The following is a 21,074-nucleotide window of genomic DNA, read 5'->3' as shown; positions in this document are numbered from 1 at the left end:
TAAATAAATCTAGACAAGTTCAAATCAGGCTACTTCCAATCATCAGTGAAAGTAATTAACCAGAAAGAACAGAACAAGATTATTGTACTTCTATATGATCTTAAGTCAAGAGTTAAAGATTGTGTTGGTTACTCTTTTGTTTTAAAAATGTGTTATCTAATTCAGTCACAGGTGCTGAATTGCAATTAATGAAAGAACTACAATATATGTAATGCAGGAGATCTTGCTGAATGACCATAGTGACATTCCTTCTAGCCTCAGATTAGAGAAGATATTAGAAGATATAAATGTATTAACAGCAACTCATTTTAATTTAAGTTCATTTTGAACACATCAGCTGAAAGAGAAAAGATACATATTTGCATACCTAACACAAATGTATTATTAAATACGGTCCTTACAATACTACATACAATAAACTCATTTTCTAAGCTTTTTTCTTAAATCGTATCATCTAGCAACCTACTTTATTGCTTTGAGTAGTCTCATCAACCTGCCATGAAAGACACAAGGTATACTAAAGCCATGCAACATGGCAGTAATCTACATTTTAACTTACCCTTAGGGACTACTTAACCTCTTGCTTTACTCTTTTCAGACAAAATGAAGGGTAAGAATAACTGTGATGATGTATATGTCATAACTATGTAAAGGTCAACAAGGTTTAAATATGTTGCGTTCTTTTCATAAATATTTGACTAATGGAAATCTACTTTTCATCTTTAAACCCTGAGATTGGCACCTCAATAGGCAGCAAATTATTCTGAATGAACACATAAAATACAGTTCCTTGCATCAACATCTGATTTGAATTTCTTCAGATATTTGTCTGAATATGAACACCTAATATCAAGTAATGGTATTAATACTGTTACCATTACTTACATTACAAAGGTAACCAACTACACCAACATACACTGAGCATCTTTCCTTTTTTTTGACTCTATTTAAATGATTTTGGACTCACACCAATGTAAGTAAAAACAGAATCTGGCCTTATACTAACCAAGTGGCAGTTTCACTTAGTTTGACGGAAAGCGCAAATGTTTTATTACAGGAGAATATGAGACCTACTTCAGAACTGTCTGTGTTTTAGCAGTCTACAATGCCAATCTGGATATCTTTGAAACAACTGATTTTAGTATTACTGCAGACACTTGCTTGATTCAAGTACACTCAAATCTTTCCTCACTGACCAAAAACAAAACCACTATTAACCTAGAAAGATGGTTTTTTCTGTGTAGAACTGAAATAAAAATTGACTTGATATGCAAAGAAATCATTAATGACTAGCGCTGTATGGAATTACCTATGTTTATATTTCATTTATTAGTGCCTTAAATAATCCATCCATATCATCTTCTCTTTTTATTCTTGAACTGAAAAACACTAGTTCTAAACAAGTAACCACATGATTCCAGAGAGAATGTCATCATACAAATCATTAATATTTTTCTTACGAAAAAGGGGTTTGGGGGAAGCTTAGACAATTTCTTACATCTACGTGTTTTACTGGCTGTTGGATTAGGCAGCTTTTTTTCCCCAAGATTGGTATGGCTTGAGTTAGATTTAAAAACAGGTCCCAGAGGAGGCTGATAAATGGATTAAAGTGGAACATAAATTCCCTGTGTCACCCAGTCCCTTAAACCTTGATGTCAGTAACATGCCTAATCATTCCATTATTATAAATGTCAAGTATGCTTTACATGTGTTAGAAAGAGTGAGTGAATATCAAAAGAAATAGAAGACTCACAAAATTGTAATGCTATTATAAACTTCCATGGAAAAATATTTGAAATATTACAGTATTCACCTATTAGTATTTCAGATTATCATTTTCTTATGACTTGCACTCTGAATCCCCTACTACGAGAACCAGGCCTGGGAATCTATTGTGTTATATATGTTTTACTTCTTCTTAATGGTGCTACTTCCATGAGCCAGCATGACAAACTGAAGATTGTGTTAAAGCAAAATAAAAATTTGCAATGTGGTTTTTTTTTTCGTAAGTTGATTAGTTGTACAAAGGAATCTTCTTTAAAAAAAACATAAGAATTTTCATCTAGTCAGCAAATTGAGATGCCTCAGCTGGAGTAGTTTTTGCACTGGATTTTAAGAATTTTGCAAGATATAGAGAAAAAAATGACAACTTTTCAGAAAAAATGACTTGGAAAAAAAGGATCAAAAGGATTGAGCTTGCATGCACTACAAAACAAAAAAGGGAGACGTGGGTCAGCATTACAATAACCTTGAAAAAAGGTTAAAAAAAAGCTAGTGATTTATCATTCTCCCCTTTCTTCAAAGCACAGAGCAGAAACTAAGTGCTTTAATTCGCAATATGTGAGTCTGAAAATAAACATTAGAAATAAGCTTTCAAACTTCAAGTGAAGTAAAATACAGGAACACGTTGTCAATGGAGATGATGAAAACCTTATTATGGAAGTCTACAAAAACAAATTGGAAATGTTTTTGTATGAATATTACAGTTCTTTAGCAGTGAAAATACTTGGTATGTAATGGTAGGTTAGAATCTTTGGGCTACAAAACATCAGGTATTTTGGAAGAAAAACAGTGAATGAAATCTCAGCTATGCAACCCAAGCCCTTAAGTATATGGTGACAATACATATCTCACTACTAGGGGAAAAAAAACCCTTAATCTACCTTTATTTCCCTCCCTAAGCTTATCTGATCTAAAATAAAGTTAAAAAAAAAAAACTGTCATACACTTAGAGTTCCAGACTACACATTCTAAGGTCTTAATTTTTAGGCTAGCTAATCATATGTGGCCCCCTGTCATGGTTTTGTGATTTTCGGTTATTGGTATTCCACATCATAACATCATGTAGTGGACATACCTAGTTCTCAGAAGAGAAGGACTACTACAGTCCCCACGGTACTTTGCTCCTTTGTTACCATTTTCCAGCCGGAGGGAAAAGATAGAAGCTCGCAGTATAAAAACTTGCAGATCACGAGACCTCGTCCCTTTTTTCCGCCGTCTCTCGTCTTGGCAGAATGTCCCAAAATCAAGGTAGGCCTCGCTCTCCAGCCGTCTTATCGTTGGTAGTAGAGTAAGGCCTACCTTGATTTTGGGACATTCTCTCTCTCTGTATTGGATTTATCAGCTTAAATTGTAATTATATTGTATTATAGTGTGTTGTTTTGCATTCCGATATCTTATTTAGTAAATTAGTTTGTTTCTCCTCAGATTGTTGCCGCTGTTCTTTGCTCTCAGGGCCATCTCCCTACCCTTTTCCCCTTTCCCCTTTTCCCGGGACGTGGGCCCTTGGGTCCCCCATCCCCTTTGTCACGGAATCGGGCCTAACGCCTGTAAACCGTTGACACCCCCATTAAAGTCAAATAGCACGTGATGAGTCATAGAAAGCTATACAAGCAAGCCTTTGTTTTTTTTTCTTTTATTTCCTCTGTATGGGAGTAAAAAATGAACCAAATTACCATAACAGCACACAATTTTACAAATATAAGTTCCTTTAGTCAGCTGATAGACACTGGTTGAATCAGTTGGTCAGGGAGTTAACATCAAGCTGTTATCTCTTTCATAATTCTGCTTAGGCAGAATTTGTTCATCTTGCAGAAATTTGTTGGAAAGCCAGGGAGTGAAATACTGGGGTAGTTTTAGGCTTGTGTAATATTTATCTTTCTATCTGAAATACTTTTGGCTATGAGAAAAAAGAAATAGGCTACTTAGATGCTCTGACATGCTATGTTTTCTACCAAGTTAATTAAAACAACTTAGCAAAGCCTTGCCGTCTCAAAATAATGCTTGGGAAACACACTTCAGAGCGACTGAATTTTTGCAATTAATTGCTAATTAGCAAACTAAAAAATAAATACTGAAAATGGGATACAATCTATCATGAAGTGTCTTTTTATGGCATCAGAATAGTTGTATTTCAATTGGGTTAATTTTGTTTCAATATACTCACACATTGTAGAATTACTGTTACAAAGCCAGACTGAAACACAAGGAAGTTATTCTGCTCATTTTGGTTTACAACCTAGATTCAATTCTTCTGTTTATCTATATTGCAAAATAGAGCTTGATTTGCCTTATTACCAGACAAAGCAGGCAAAACACCACTTCACTATTTCTTCCTAACCTTCGAACTCAAAATTCAGCCTTATTTATTAAGTTATCCATGTCATACACACTAAGAATAGTCTTACTAATTTCATATACATTTTGTAATGAAGCTCATTATCTTAGTAGCGTATTGCATAAACACTACCGTGATTATATATTAATAAATATATTTTCAAAACACCTTTTCATCTGTCCTGTATTTTTGTATAAACTTGCGCAGGTGTGTATATACATGTATGTATTTTACTCGTATCTATGTGTACGTATGAAATCAAATTTGAAAGATCTAGGCCAAAACTGTCCACTGATTTGGTCTCTTCAGTGTAATATACTTAGGACCTCATTTTTCTGAGCACTGTGCTCAGTACCCTGCATATTCAAAGTAAAACTTCCATTAATTTCAATTCCACTGACAGTGCTTAGTATTTCATGCAATTAGACTTTTAAATGTAAATTCTAAGAACATATGCAGGATAATCATATTGCTTAATGGTTGGCACCTAATTTAGATGTGTAATTTCTAAGGTTAATCCCCCCAGGTAGCTCTGCTGCTGTCTAGGGAAAGTAGCCTTGCAGTCTTGTGCAACCCTATTTCCTCCCAGTCAGTTAGATCCACAAGTTAATTTAGATAAAACAAATATCATTTTTAGCTATTCTGCCATGTTAAGTTTTCATCTGAATCTGCCGGTCTGCCTGACAGCTGTATGCACAAAGTCAGCAGAAGCAGTAATACAAGCATATAGGTACTCCTCAGAAACTGTCCAGAGCAGGCCAAGATGATCTCTTCAGGCAGTAGATTAAATTACTTAATCTGGCGCAGTGTGCATGTTGTGTTAAAAAAAGGCCAAATGGAAAAATAATTATCAATGGACTTCCAAGCTTCCATAAGAAGTCCACAAAGGAAGCAAGGAGAGAATACCTATTACCTGGGCAGCAAACTACCTTAACACTTTTCCTTTCTGTAGCTCCTGCTTCGTTCACCCAAATACAAATTCTGTAACAAATGCGGTAAAGGTCCTACAGAAAACAATCTAATTCATCACACAACTACAGTATCTCCTCTGCAGAATGAATGAAGTTGAAATCCCCCTGGGAAAAGAGTAGTATAAAGTAGTTGATGATACTTTAAAACACAGAGACAACAACGGCAAATTAACATTAAGTACCTGAATTTGAAAGCAGAAAGATATTTTCACGTAGGTTTCTGCATCCAATGATTGAGAACTTCAAAAAGCAGTTCCAAACATCACATATTTCATCATGTGGAACTACACAGGAGAAGAGTGGTAGGATAAGGAACTTAGAGCATGTTAACATCTCATTTTTACAAATTGATTTTTAATAACTCACTATTTTCAAAATTCTTTTACAGCTCGTTACAGAAAATACATAAACATGCAGCCTAGAACCATAAGAAGTCTGTTTCCAAGTCCATTAAAATTGATATGCCTTCAATTGATGATAGACTGAGCCCCATGTACGTAAAGCAGTGCTTGCAAAACACTGTGCAAATGCAGACTATTTTTTTTAGTTAGCAAATAAGCAAATAAATATTTTAAAGAAAGATATAGTGGATATAATGATATTAATGAAAACTGACTTAATTTGACTGAGTGACTTAGGTGATTATGATCAACCTGTCTGAAGACACAGAACAAAAACAATGTCTGCTTGCCTCTTTAAATTAATATCTTGTATAACCATTCTGCTATTGTCATGTGTTTCACACAGTTGCGGTGCCAAGCAACTCTATAAATACTTGTAGGGAAAAAAAAGATCAGAAACTTACAGTGACTAGTGAACTGGCAAAATAGTCAGTGTTTCAGAGTGATGTATAGACAAACTGAACATATCATTGTTTCACAATATGAACACTTTGAGAAAGTACATTAAAACTTACGGATATAAATGAGATAATAAACTGAGAGTTCTCCTTGTTTTTGAGGTAACAGCTGTATCCTGTAGAGGTGTTTATTAGACCTGTTACAGATACAGTTGCTAACAAGTTAAGCAGAAACATGCTCAAGTTTTCTTGAAATACAAAAATGTAAAACAAGTAGAACTGCATTTCACGACAACAGACACAGAAAATACATCAAAAGACTGAAAAATACTTGCAGAGATGTCCATCAAACTGAAGTGGGAACATTACAAACTGAAGAAAATTGTAATAAACACTAATCAGTAAATGAGATTTTAGTTTTACCAGTTTCCAACACAAACATATACAAGTAGACTAGAAAACTAGAAAATAAATGGGTACTAGCATGTTTTGCATTAATTTTGCTACAGAAAACAATGCAGACCAGAGATTGTGTCTATGAAGAAGCAGGGTAGTCAAATAAAAAGACAGCTGGATGGCCATAAAAATCTAATCAAAATTTGCACTTTGTGCATGAATTGATTCCCCATAATATCATACTACCATTAAGTATCACTAAGTATTCCCAAAACATAGTGGTTTTAAACTCTAAGGAGATGTTTTCACTCTGAACTTGGCTGTAAATCACACTATGCAATTATGTTTTCAAGGTAACAAAGTACACCTCCTAATAACAGTTACAACTATCAACTAGTAAAAAATAATTAAATTTAAAAAATCAACCAGACAAACAAATAAAACAGACCAAGTTGCCAGTACTTACTATCCTACACAAACTGTGGCTAAGAAGATCATCAATCAGTGATAATTATTACTCAAAGTTCTCTGCCAGGTTGTTTTTCCCCCTATAGCTTACATGCTCTTTTCCATTTTTCCCCCATTTTTCATTTCCAATCATTCGGTTTTCCCATTACTTTTTTTCTTCAGTCTTGTGTCCTCCTTGGATGAAAACTTAGTTTTTATAATAGATGGACTAGAACCCATCCCCAAGGTAAAAACCAGGAAGAACACCTGCTAAGGACAGGCACCATGGGGGGAATATGAGAACAGAGCAAGCACATAGCCCAGTATCCAATATTTGCAGCTGAGACTTCCTGAGCCTCCCTGGGACTGTTCAGCCCGGAGAATACTGAGAAGGGATCTTATCAACACTTATAAATATCTAAAGGGTGGGAGTCAAGGCTTTTCTTGCTGGTGCCCAGAAACAGGACAAGGGGCAATGTGCACATCCTGAGAAAAAACTTCTTTACTGTAAGAGTGACAGAGAATTGTGAATCCTCCTTATTTGGAGATGAATTCAAAACCTGCCAGTATGCTTTCATGTGCAACCTGTTAGAGGGAACTTGTTTTGGCAAGGGGGCAGAACTACAGAGGTCCCTTCCAACCCCAATGATTCTGTGATTTCTTTCTCATTGGAATCTGAACATTCCATTGGAATAACTGTTAATTAATTTAGCACAGAGTGAGTTACATTTTGCATACTAGACTTCCCATCTATGTTTCACATTTCACTGTAAATGCTTCCTTGAGATAAAAGCAGCAGTTTACATATCTGAGAGCTACCTCCTTACTATACCTTGCTATTAGCTCATCTCAGTTTCAGTGAACCTTCACGCTAAAAGGTTATTTACTTAATTTTTAAAATAATTTTGAAATCTACTTCATTCCAGTACAAGAATCTAAGAAACATATCAAATATATAGCTAATATATATGTCAGATAAATATACCTAATACACACATAAGAGATTTCATACTACAGTTCATCTAAGTTATTCCATGTCTGCACTGCAGATTGAGCATCATTTGATTAAGAAACATAATAATAATCAAAAACATGTAGTACTGAACAAGGGGGATGAAAAGAAATAAATCTCGAAGTTATAACTGGTAACATTACTGTTTTAAAAAACAACTTCATTAGAAATTATCCCACAACAAAGACAGTATGACCTTTTAAGGAGCACTATTTACTTGCTTATAAAGGACGTATAGTAGCAGTAAAGAAAAAGCATTTAGTTACTTTAAACATAAATTTCTGAAGAAAAAGAAATGCTATAATTCTAATGAGCAGAAGGCCAACTGTATCCTGGGCTGCATCAAAAGAGGGGTGACCAGCAGGGTGAGTGAAGTAGTTGCCTCCCTCTACTCTACCCTTGTAAGGCCCCATCAGTACTGCATTCAGCTCTGGGTCCCACAGCACAAGAAGGACATGAAACTAGTTGTGCATGCAACGAGAACCATCAGAGGGCTGGAGCACCTCTCTGAAAGGGACTGGCTAAGGTATTTGGGCTTGTTCAGCCTGGACGAGGTTTTCTTCTAGAATTTAACAGCAAACTTTACTTCCTGCATGCACATGCAAAGCAGCAAGTCCCAGTTAGGCTCCACTATTGTACCACTTTTCATGTTGGCTTATTTATTTATTTTTTTAAACCAAAAGCAGGAGAAACAGTCATTTCCAAGTGACTTTTGGAAAGGGCCTTGGAAGCCATACCTTAAAATTGTAACGGAGCGGGCCGCAGCCCAGCTTCCCCCTGCTTTGGCCTCCAGCCCCACGAGCCTGAGCTGACACTGCCGAGGGCAAAGCAAAAGACCTCTGCCAGCCCTCTCAGACGGGAAAGCCAGCGGGCACTTCCACGGCTGCGAGGGCAAAGAAAGCATGCCGAAACAGGTGCCCCTCAGAACAGCCGACCGCAGCGAGAGCGGCGGCTGCGCAGAGACAACTCGCGCGGGATGGCGGCTTGGCCCTGCTTCGCTTTTCTGCTCGGCTCTCACCGCCGCCCCGCGCCGCCCCGCCCCTCTCACCGCCGCGGCCGGGCCGCGGGGCGGAGCTGCGGGAAGTGGGGCGGCAGTTGCCCGCGCCGTGTGATCGGCGGGCTGGGAGCAGAGGGCCCCCCTGGGGGTATCGCCCGGATCCCCTGATCGCCGGTGCTCTGTCTCCCGCCTCTCCCCGCCTCGCTGCTTGGGGGCGGAGCGGCACAGCTCGGCCATTTCTTGGCGCCGCGAGGCATGAAGCTCACCAAAGCCCAGTACGATGAAATAGCCCAGTTCCTGGGGCACGTGCAGCCCACCCGGCAGAGCCTGAGGAAGCTGAAGGAGAAGTTCCCTAGGTAAGTGCTTCCTGTCCCCGGCACGGTGCGGCGCTGGGCGGGCGGCTCTGCCAGGCGGCGGCCTGCGGCACGCTGAGAGTGGACTCGGGCCGCGCCGCCAGCTCCAACCGCCGCCGCCAGCCGCTGTCTCCAGTTCCAAGCCCGTACAGTGCAAAACCAGCCGGACACACGCACACGTCATTCGACGACAAGGTGCAGCTTGCTAAACAGCTGGTTTCGGAGCAGGATGCTTCCTGCTGTCTGTGTCCCGAGGAGATTGACACAAAATAAAGTGTGTGCCTTCCTCTGCTACCCCTTCACATGAAAGCTCTCAGGGCAATTCTCAGGGCTCCAAAGCACTGCGTACATCCTGATACATGACAACCTGTTGCTCAGGGCAATTCTCAGGGCTCCAAAGCACTGCGTACATCCTGATACATGACAACCTGTTGCTCAGGGCCTTGCCTCTGCGGGTGAGAGTAAGGGTGGAATCCGGCCTCGGGTGCTGCTTCATCAGGCCCATGGCTCCTCACACTGCATTGTGCCCTCAGCTGCTTATACGTGAGCATCCATCTTCTTCCTCACCTGACAGCCTTCAGGATTGTCAAACACACTCACAAATGACTATAGGCTACTATGGAAGTTGTACATGACAGGATGTGCGTCATGTACTGATCTTCATTTCTAGAATTTGCTTGTTACCAATGATCATAGAGTTGTAAAGGACACATCACAAGGATTTTCTTTTTCTCCAGCTTTTCAGGTAGGGTTATTAGTGCCAAATTGGGTAGAATTGGGCAGGAATCCAGACTGAATTCCACTGCAAAAGGAGTGGTATTATCTTTAAAACACACAGGTAATAATACAGAAAACTGCAGTTTCTTAGGTGCTCTGCTTACCCTGGTGAGAGATGGAGATAAATAAAACAAAAAAGCATTCATATGCTTCCTGAGCGAGCCTTGCTAGTCTTACCACAAGTGTGACTGCGGATGCTGTCTGAAGCTGTGTGCATTGTGCAGTAAGTGGTTGAAGAGCCAGTACTAGCTCAGGCTTTTAAAGTCTCCAGTGAAATCTTTTCCTTTTTCAGGAAAGTAATGTAGTTAAAAATCAAGCTGAGGCAATGACCCTGTTGTAGAGAAGAACTGATGATAAAGCAAAGTAATTGGTTCAGTGAGCACATAGAGTTGCATTGCTGGGAGCCCTGCTCAGCTTGCATGGTACTGCTGTAGCTTGGGAAATACTTAACTGTGGCAGCATATGTCTATGCTTAGCAGTTGTCTTTCAACTTTAACATTCATGCTTATGTTCAACATCTTCATTTTTAACAGCAGGATTTGGGCATGATATGAGGATTATCAAAATGGAATTTTGACTGCTAAGCACAATGAATCTCAGCACGTATTGGATGCACTTACTTTGAGCTTCTTGACATATACCACACTGGACTGCTAATTCTGCATGCTGTGTGTTGTGCTTTTCTGAAGAGTAATTTCCTGCTTTGTTTCTCATGTGGTTAACTACTTGCTAGTAATTTGTGCTTATTTTATTCTTTTGCTTTCTCTTTACCTGTGAGTTCATGTTCCTCTGTGATACTACTTTTCTCAGAGACCTAATGTCTAAATTGTATTACCTGTTGTAGGGTAAGTTGTAGGACATGTAAGGCACTGCAGAAAATTATCTGAGAAGGTTACAATCTCATTTATTTCAGTGCTTGTTTTTTAAGTTATAGTTAGATCTGTGTAAGAATCACCTTAGCATTACCTGTTCATGATGATATAATTTAGGACAGACCTTTAACTTTAATTTTTCAAAGGTCATTTTAACTTGTCCAGAAAAGCCCAGCTTCTGAGTGTTTGATTCGTACCCAAGCTGATATTCTATTCTTGAGTGTAGTTGTTTCCAGGAGGGGAAAAAAAAGAAAAAAATAGAAACCTGTTCTTCTGAATATGGCAGAATGCATAGTTTCTCTTTGAAAACTTCTTGTGAAGTTCTTACCAGTAGAACATAATTGTCAAATAGCTGGATCCGACTCAAATCTTTATGTCATACAATATTTTGCTTTTCTTTTTGATAACGAATTCTAATGGAATTTTACAGTTCTCTTGATAGAATCTTCCTCTGTCTCCTGCCAGGATTTCGAAGAGTATACGGTTTGCTGACTTACGGTATTATCTTTTTTTATCTTACACAAAGTTTTTTCCTCATTTGTTTCTGTTCTGTTTAAGTCTCTGAGTTTTTTACACTGCATTGTGTCTGATTTGGGGATTTCAGGAACTTTCTGACAGTGCAAATTGACCCAGTAGTCTTACATCTTTCAGAGATCCCCAAGCCTTACTTTTGAGTTCTCATATTGGACTGTTGTGAAACATATTTCAGTTCAACTAAGTGTCCTGTATTCTTCTATACCACAATTAGTGCAGTCTGTATTCTCTTCCTTACTTAATTATAGGTTGAACAAACTTAGTACTTCTAGCCTGACTTCCTTGTCAGTGCCTCTACTTTTATTCCTGTAAAAGCATTCTTTTTTGAGCCCTTCTGAGTGCAAACTGTGTATATAGGGAGTGTCACAGTGCTGGGATTTCAAAGTGTTAGAATTTGTAGCAGCTGTTCTGTATAAGTCTTTACTCGCTGTCTTTTCATGTGTGCAGCTAAGTAAAGAAGTACTGTTCTGTTTGTGCCTCATCTCAAAAGCATCCTTCTCAGTGATAAGGATGAGTTTTTCTGACAGCAGAAAGGTAAGAGAAGCTTTCCAGTAAGCAAAGGAGGAAAGTAATACACAGGTTCACAGTGGGTTTAGCAGTTTTTTGAGTATGGATATTTGGTATTATGTGTAACTTCACACTGGGCCTGGGAAGTGCTCCAGTGAGATTTGTTGTTGAATAATGTGTCTACATGGTAATGTCTTACAGTGTAAATTGGAAAATATTTTGTTTATTATTTGCTAAATTTTACCTCTTTTTCTCAGCAATCGTTCATACTCAAAGGCCTTGAAGGAATTTTAAACACATGGCATCAGTGCTGTTTCTACCAGCCAAACTTCTGATCATCTAAGACTGCTAACTAAGAGTTAATATTTTTTCTTCCTCTTTCTCCACTGTCATTGTTGCCTCTTTTTGCCTTTTAGAGTTGGTGGTGGATAAGTGGGTTTTTCTTCTTCCAGCTAGTTTTATTTACGAGGAAGTATATTACTGTCTTTTCATGAATAATTTCATTTCCTCCTATATGCTGCTGCTTATATTATCAGGTGGTACCAATTAGCCCATTATGGTTATGGTATAGAAAAAGAAGGTTTCTGCTCTCTTTCATCTGCCCTTTTTTTTTTTTTTCTGTTTTTTTTGTTTTTTTGTTTGTTTGTTTTTCCTTTCTGTTTCTGGATTCCGAGGCCTGCTGCTAGTGGAGCCAGGAGATAGAGTCAAGGTGGACTCTCTGTCCTCTGCTCTGATGTTCCTTGGAGCTGCTGTTCCATGAGGGTGTACTGGCAGTGAGCTTGAGAGTAGGGGCACCTGGCTGTCTAGGTGGCTCTTGGAGCTCTGTGCTCAGGACTCAAGCTCAGCTGTATTGGATAGAGGTGTCTTACATATGGGTCCCCAACCTGCTGGTGTGTGAGAAATCAGTTGCACTCTCTTCTAACTGGAAAGCCTTTCGCCACAGCAAAACTGACAGAATTCTGCTGTTTCTTGGCTACCTCTCCTCTTCTGAATAGTTGATAAAATATTTAGATAAGCAGATGAACTGTATGCAGTCTCCAAGCATTTATCGAGAAATTCTTATTTAGAAAGATGCTTTTGTGCCACAAGGGATAGAAACTTTTATTTCTTAAAATGAAAGTGTAGTTTAAGCTCTCTCTGCTTTTCTGTGTATTCACTGCTTAACAATGAAAAATTCATGCTCTGCCTATATAAACCACCTCACCAATTTCAGTAAACCACCTTATGAAGGAGGAGAAAGTAGTCCTGGAAAGAGAGACTAACTGATCAGTGCTAAACTTTCCACCCTGTCTGTTTTGAAGTGGCAAATATTTCACACTAATTTATCATGTTTACATGATCTGGACCATACAGCTACAGCAGCTATGATTTTATTAGGTTTTGTATTCATTTTTTCTTTTATTTTAAACTTCAGAGTAAACAAAGTTTTACACTACTGTTTGGTTTTGTCTATTATATGTAGCAAAATCTAACATAATTTAACATTTGCTGTGTTCTCAAAGCATTTAACCTCAAATGCAAGACTGATAATAAGAGATGAGAAAGTGATTTTGGCTTATTATTTGAAAAGCAAATTAACAATATACAAATTTTCAGAAATGTAAAATAAAATGTAGCATAATGAAAATATTCTTGGAATTAAATACACATTCATAAAGTAATATGAATTGATGTAATTCCCTTTGGACATAAGTACTTTGTAGCCTTGGTATCAGGTCTTGATCTGTATCCACTGCGTATTACAGATGTCTACTCTTAAGATATTACAGTTTTGCTAAGATGAACCAGAGAGCAGTATAAGTTTTCTCTTTTCACTGTTGAAGTCTCAGAGGACTTGAAACTGATTGGATTTAATGTGTCACATGAAAAACTGGTTGAGCTTTGGCTCTAAATAGGAAGGAAACTAATTCTCCTCTGTAACACGAAGTACTATGTAACAGAAACCAGCATTTAATTCAGAAGAACTTTGTTTCTTCCAGTATTCTTTAGTAAGTTTATTCTTAAGATACAAATTTAAAATATAGCAATTGATAGCAGTAAAAGCATTGAGAATGGGAAGCACAGTTTTGATCAGGTTTTTATTTCTCTGATCACTATAGATGGCATTTAGAAGGAAAATTCTTACATTGGTAAGTTCTAGACCTTTAGGATTTCTTCGGGAAGAGATGGAAAGGATTTTCTGGGGAGTTGTTGGCATGTTTTTATTAACTAGGCAGTAGATGACATGAGTTAGAATGTGTCAACATTAAGTTTATATTGAGGAAGTACAATGTATTTTTCTGTTACAATTTGATACAAAATGATACATGTATCATTTCTTTTCCTTACAAGCTTTCCCACCTAAGATGTCCATTCTAGTAAAAAGCAAAGTTATCTTAAAGGTTAATCTTGAAATTTTGCTTGAAATGTGCAGCCAGAACTAACATTGTACTTTCTGAATTCTTTAGTACTGATAAGTATTTTCCTTCTCTCTTAACCTTTTCTCCCTGCAGCATGGGAAGGATTATCATATAGGTGTCCAGTTCCTTTAAAAAATTGTATGTATCACACAGAATAGGGCTTAGGACACTTGTGAGGTTCATATTGGCTGAGTAAAGTGAAAGCCTTTTTGGCCTTGAGGGATTTATGCAAACCACTTAGAAGTCAGTCGTATGTCCTTTGAAGACTTGATGGTGGACTACAAGGGTTGGAGGGGATCTCTTAAAGCAGACATGGAAATGAGTTCTCTATAATAAAAAAAGCACTCTGAGTATACTATAACTATGTGTTAGGTGCTTTTGCTTACTATGGCAGGAAAGAAAGAGTTAAAACAGACAAGGAGAAGTGAGAAAAAAATGAAATAGAAGAAATAGGGAAAGGGAAGAGCAAAAAAAATAACAGGAAAGGATGGGGAGAAAGTGAAAGAGAGAAGAGAGAGAAATTAAGAGTGAAAAGAAAAAATGAAAGGAAAAAACTGTAAGGAAAAGCAAGAAGAGGCAAGGACAAAAAGAGGGAGAAAAGAATCCTTTCTTATGTCAAAGCTGCAGAGCTTGTCTTGGTCATAATGTATGTTACCGTGTTGTTTCATAAAGTTTAATTTGGTTGTGCTTTTTTGCCACTTTACAATTTATATGGTAGTGATCATCACGAGTAGAGTAGGAATGTACATCCTGTAACACTCTTCTAAGTATTTCATTCTAAAGTGAGCTGGATGTCATCAGATAGACCAGCAGATGTCTACAGATTTAAGGGCCAGATTATGTCAGCTGTTAAGGATGAAGTGGAAGTTTTAACACTGACCATATGTGCTTTTTAATTGACCTGTGGATTTTAGGGTGCCCTTATACTCATGTTGCTTGTACTATGGACAGTGATGGTAACAATGGTAATTTTTGACTGTATTTGAGAAACAGTTCCTCACTGTGTCATTCTTCTGAAGTCTGCAGACTAGTCTAGGACAGAATTTTATGAGCAGAGGAGATTTTGTACATCAGAAAGAAAAATATTTTATTCATGTGTTGGTTTTCGGACAATCATATTCTGGGCTATATTACAATAGCACAATAAATCGCTGAATACACTGTCTGCTGAATATGACCTCACCATGAAAAATTTGATGCATTAGAGTAGGAAAGGTTGGAATATATCAACCTTAGCTGACAAGGGACTTTGAATTTTGACCTAACATGGATGACCTTTGTGTGCAATAAAAGTGAGTTTAATCTCCAGGTCAAGGTTGAGGTGAATGGTAGGGCAATGTGGATTGGTTTGTGCTGGATGTGGCTGGATCACACCTAGCAAGCAAGGAAAATTGAAGTGTCTGCATTTTAGAGCAACCAAATACTTAGTGACATAAAGTTTTCTCCTATCTGTTACACCACATTAGAAAAATGTGCAGTACCTTAAGACAACTAACTCTTCAGCAGGTGTAGGCTGATTCATTTGAAGCTCAGTGCTTCAGATAGAGAGTGTGAGTTATGCATGTCCTGTTCCTATAGATCACTGAATAGATAAGCTAAATAAAATTTCTCCTCTAGCATGTAAAAGAAAGACTGTCAAGTGTATTGCCTTGCTATGAAAAGGGAGAAATCTGGAAACTTTATTTCTTTGACAGCTAACTTGTCTTTGGAACATCGGAAGTTTATTCCTAACTGGCTTATCCTTTTAAAAGGAACACAATTAAGAAAGCTCTGATCTGTTTCACTAGGCAAATACAAAGAAAACAAGTCCGTTTGAGCACTCCCTTGCTGTAAAAGGTATTTGATTATAGAAGCTAAGTTACAAAATGTTTTGGGGGTTGCCTAGGTTACATAATAAAGACGTATGGATTATTTAAATAAAAGATTGTAGTGTTTTATAGTAATCACAGACAAAATATGTATTTTTAACTGGCTAGTGTTCCAGGAGTGCTTTTTTACTAACACACTAGTGATACATGTCCTGAATGCTTTACACAGATAAGAGTGATAGTGGTGGTGCTGGAGGAAGGAGAGTGTTCTCTTTAAATCTCTTTAAATCAGGCAGGAAAAAAAAGTTTGAGACTAATGGAAAGAACCTCTACTGCTTTAATAGAGCCTGCAAAATATATTCTCCAGGACTGATCAGCTCTGAAGGCTCTGGAGGTTTGATGATTGGAATGGCAGGAAATCACGCTTTCAGGACATAACGAATTGACTAGGCCATCCATCATTTGTTAGCATGCGCTGAAACGCTGGGTTTGTGTGCACAGGTCTGTGATTTAGTAAATACTTGGGAGATGAATAGAGCTTACACACAAGGGAAGATATTGCTGTCCTTCAGCAGCCTTAGACACAGATCCCTGCTGAGAAGGCTGTCTGACAGCAGCTCATCAGTAACTGGCCTGTCACAGTCAGTGATGCCCACCAGCCATCCCCAGTATATTAAATGCATTTTTAATATCTGCTTCAGTAGACTTAATGAAGAAAATTTAGTTTCCATAGTCTGATCACTGCTTCCTCAAGTGTTTTAAAGCATTGACTGAGGCACTTCCAAGAAAGAAACTGTGCTGGTACCTGGGGAAGTTGATTGAAAATGAACGTGAAACAGAACGCAAACAGGAATGCTATTATTCAGTATCCTTAAAGCAAAACAAAAATGTTTGGGAAAAGTGCTCATCTTCTTAGAAACAATTGACCCTCCTGCAGAGGGTCCTTATGCAGCATGCTGTACTAGCAGTAGAGATGCAGTGCTGAAAAAGGTGTGTACACAGTGATTCTGTTTAGTGTGGCTGGGCTTGCCAAAAGGCATAATTGCATTTCCTAAGCTTTCAGATGTCAGGACTTGGATCAGATCATCATTCTGTCAGGCTTTCAGAGTCCTGAGAAGAGAGCGGGCATGAGTGGGAGGAATGGAATAGATCATGTTTACAGTAATTTTGCTAACTACCATAGAGTTTTTGGTTTTGACATTTTCGCAAAGGATGCAGTTGGTGAAAATCATCGTAGCGTTCCATGATATTATTTAAATTGATGTAGGGAATATATAATAAGACATACTGGAGAATGAAACTTCTGCTATTCTTATAACTTAGCAGGCTCATTGAGAGTTACACAGTATCGATACTCTGAATTGTAAGGAATTGTTTATGTAACTTCCTACCAAATGATAAGGTGCTTTGCTACCTGTATATAGATAAACTTAATAGTTTGAATTTCCTGGGAACTTTCAGGGAAAAGATTCTGTTTATGTAAAGGCAGATGTGTTGGTTTTCATTTTTTTAATGAGATTCAATGCTTATGATACTTACTTCAAGACAGCAAGACAAACAACTTGATTTTGTTGTAAACATCCATTTGATACGTTCACTTGAGCTTTTTTTTTCCCTCAGGAATCCATTCTGTGTTCACAGAAGAGAAAGCAAGTGCTGAATGAGACCTATAAATTTGTTTCTTGTATGTGTCAAAACAGTAATGTATTAAATGCATATTATTATAAAAATTTAAGACGTGTCCTAAACTCTTACATTTTTATAACGCATGGCAATGTTAAATAATACATCTTCTTGTTAGCATCTGTTTGCTGTCATTGTTGGCAGAACCTATGATTTATTACTTAAATTAATGACTACAACCATTTTGGTTCTGATATATGCCCCTAAGCTTATCATATCACTTAATAAAATAACATATAAGCTTTGAGGAGAATCATTTTTAATTGTTTACTTCTGTAAGTTCCTGGTGAAAATATCATGTCTTTCTGCAACATGAATGTCTCAGAAGGTTGTATGCTATTTCAAACTGAATGAAATAATGATAAGGATTGTTTTCAGTAAGAATATAGATTACAGTAACTAATCCTACTAAGAATGTCTTCTAAGACACATCTAATAAAGCATTGTTACAGAAAAAAAAAAAAAAAAACAGCATTAGAAAAGGTTTGGAAAAATACTGCTCTGTTTTCTTCAGATCCAGTGATGGTTAAAAGCCTTGTTCATTTGTTTGACTAATTGGTACCATACAAGTAGATTTCAAACTCCCATTGGCATGCTAAGATTTCATGCTTTATCATTAGTTTTCAACTTGTATTTCATGGAATTCTTGTCCCTGGACTTCAAACGAAGAATTCAAAGTAAGTGAACTTCTTAGCAGGCTTAAATTTACTGAACAGGAATCTGCATTTCTTGAAGGAAAAGTGTTCTGGCTCATAAACTCCTTAGGTTGTGAACCATATTTTGTCAGCAACTAAAGTACTTTTATTGATCTTATCATTTCTTTTTGTATGTATTTCTTAAATTCTAGTGTCCATAACGTTTGAATGTGGTAGTGATTTGATTGGGATACATGATACAGTGCATGACCTAAGCTAAGAGTAAGTAAGTAGCTAAACTAAGACTAGCCCAATTGATAATGCTTCCACAGAAAGCAGAATGTTTTCAAATTTTTCTCTGAGTGAGATTTTTGTGATACCAAAGGTAGTAGTTTGTGTAATGTAGCCTGCCAGAAACTGTTTTGAAGACAACATAAAAACTGACCATATGACCATATAGAGGTAATATTCACTTTTATGACTGAAGGGGTTTTTATCTGAATTAACATGAAGAGTCTTTTGGAGTTCCTCATCATTACTGAGGACTCATGATAATAATGACACCACGTGTCTCTCTTTCCATTTGTGGTCTGCTAGGAGATGGCAGAACATCCTTTCAATCCACTATTGATCTGGTGGTGTCCAGTCCTTTTGCATTTCTTCTGTGGAATGCTTGCATATGTCCTGAGGCTAGAACTGGTGCAGAGTACAAAAACTGATAGCCAGAGAATGAGTGTAGGTTCCTAATGGCAAAACAACAATTCAACACTAGCCATTTCCAGCACTAATATAAATGCATGTTCTCAATCCAACTGGCCTTCAGTTTTCAATACAGGTAAGCAACGTGTTTTCCTAGACAAGCTCATTATTCTCGATACACAAAATATAAAAAGATCAAAAGAAGACATAAATTTCTGTTTCTTACAGAGTTCTAAAAAGTTTTATTTTGAACGGTTGGCAGGTACTCCAAAAAGGCCAAGCAAGTTCCGTTTCAAATACAGTGTTTAATGACCTCATTGGAGTGAGTTTTCTGAAACAGAAATATGTTTTTCTTTATCCTATTATTAGAAACAGAGTATAATTATTGACCAAAAAGTCAGACTACGTTTTTATCTCATTTGTATTGTGTTCCTTTGACATCAGTGGTCTGAGAGAGAAAAAGAAAATGGTTGTTTACAGGATAAATGCATGGTTTCAGTCTGAATTTTTTTCTAGCCATGTCTGTTATTGTGTGCTCTAAGTGTATTTTTTTTTTCAAACAAATATCACTGGTTACTCAATAACTACTATCTACCAGCTTTCTGCTTATGTTTTTTATTTTAATTTACTGTTTACACATGGACCTTACTAGTGATGGGCGATCATTCTTATATGTGATTGTTTTTGTGGCTGTAGGTTTCTGGATGAAGAATTTGTCCATTTATCTAGTGATATTATCCTACAGTTCTAACATTTTCAGTCTCAATAATTTAAAAGTATTATTCAAATGTTTCATCTACTTTGAGAAATTAATGTATTTCTTTGTAGAGTGTTTGGAGTGGGAGTCAAAATTAATTACATGACAGTCATTTGCTTTAATACATTTTGTAATTCTTAGCATTTTAGTCTCTTCACCAAGGGTCATATATCAATGGAACTTTGCATTAGTGGATGTATACTGAAATAACCAGTTAAAATCATTAAAATACACAGTGGAAAGCAACATGCTTAGTTTAATGTACTTCTAAATATTAAATGCAAGTAAAATGGCGTATAGACATGGAGTCATCTGTTATATTTTAGTCTATGAAGCAATAGCAGCGTAAACCTTAACCTCGTAATTTTGCAAGTTCCACTTTATCATGTAGCTGTAAAAGGTAATCAAAATAAATCATAGAAGATGAAGAAATATTTTCTAGAGCTTTCTATATACTTTCAGAAGTGGAGCTTGATCCATGAAATTTTGGTAAGCATATTAAATAATACAATATGATGTGCAACGTGTCAGGTCTGATAAATTATTTTGTATGGGACATTTATACAACATATGGTGAGCTGATATGTGAACAGCTTAATGACTAAATTATGTTAATCTTTCTTGCCATATTTACTTTTCATTTAAAAAGTGGTGTTTTCAATTTCTGATTTTACTTTTTTGTTCATGGATAGATATAAGAAAGGTGTGGGTCATCTCCGAGAAGCTGTGACAGTGATCCAAGGTTCCTCAGCTGTGCAGTGTACATAACACAGATGTTGGGAGAGTCATCTGTCAGCTATGCCTCTCCTATGGAGTTAGAGTTCTAGGGGGAAAAGAATTCGACACAGTGCTGTCACTGTTACATTTTCACAATGGAAGAGCATGCAAATATTCAACCTCCTGCTTAGCAGTAGTGCCCTGTCTAATGTCTGTGCTGGTTAGAATAAAAAAGTAGTGGGTGCATCTAGGGCTCATAGATCTGACAAAGGTCATGCTATGCTGGGCATTTGAATTGGAAATTGTCTGGACTTAGATTTTATAAAGCTCCCACTGTTGTCGGGGAAAATTTCAGCAGGGTTTTGTCCCTAGAGAGGCCTCTTAGGCCCTTTTCTGTCCTATGAATGAATTTAGATGTGAGGGTTTCTCTGCCTTAAAACTGTTAAGTTCATTTTGCATACATCCCCAGAGAGAAAAACTGGCAGATGCTTTTGTCTTGGAAGTGTTTAAAAGAAAACTGCAGAACAGGAACAAGGGAGAGAAGGGGCCCTGTGTGGAGTCCCAGAACATTTTGGAAATGGCCAATATGCAGTT

The 21,074-nt window shown here is 37.4% G+C and overlaps 2 protein-coding genes across 11 annotated transcripts in view; one reads left to right on the top strand and one right to left on the bottom strand.

The window, feature by feature from the left end:
* The window catches only part of LOC110401844, a 46,050-nt gene extending 37,074 nt beyond the window's left edge, over positions 1–8,976 (bottom strand). Inside the window, exon 1 of the mRNA XM_021403361.1 lies at positions 8,480–8,976. Within this exon, the coding sequence (XP_021259036.1) occupies positions 8,480–8,976 (497 nt within the window). The remainder of the gene's footprint in view (positions 1–8,479) is intronic.
* Positions 8,809–21,074, top strand: part of C6H15orf41 (chromosome 6 C15orf41 homolog) — a 117,500-nt gene continuing 105,234 nt past the window's right edge. For 5 of the 10 annotated variants that reach the window (XM_021403254.1, XM_021403263.1, XM_021403259.1 and 2 more), the window contains exon 1: positions 8,811–9,095. In XM_021403254.1, coding sequence (XP_021258929.1) covers positions 8,995–9,095 — 101 coding nt within the window. In that variant the 5' untranslated portion in view covers positions 8,811–8,994. Of the gene's footprint in view, positions 9,096–21,074 lie in introns of all 10 variants that reach the window. The other 5 variants (XM_021403256.1, XM_021403262.1, XM_021403261.1 and 2 more) reach the window with 4 other exon arrangements.

Source organism: Numida meleagris, chromosome 6 (assembly GCF_002078875.1).
Source record: "Numida meleagris isolate 19003 breed g44 Domestic line chromosome 6, NumMel1.0, whole genome shotgun sequence".
In the NCBI taxonomy this organism is placed as follows: Eukaryota; Metazoa; Chordata; class Aves; order Galliformes; family Numididae; genus Numida; species Numida meleagris.
This window is presented reverse-complemented; position numbering and strand designations above follow the sequence as displayed.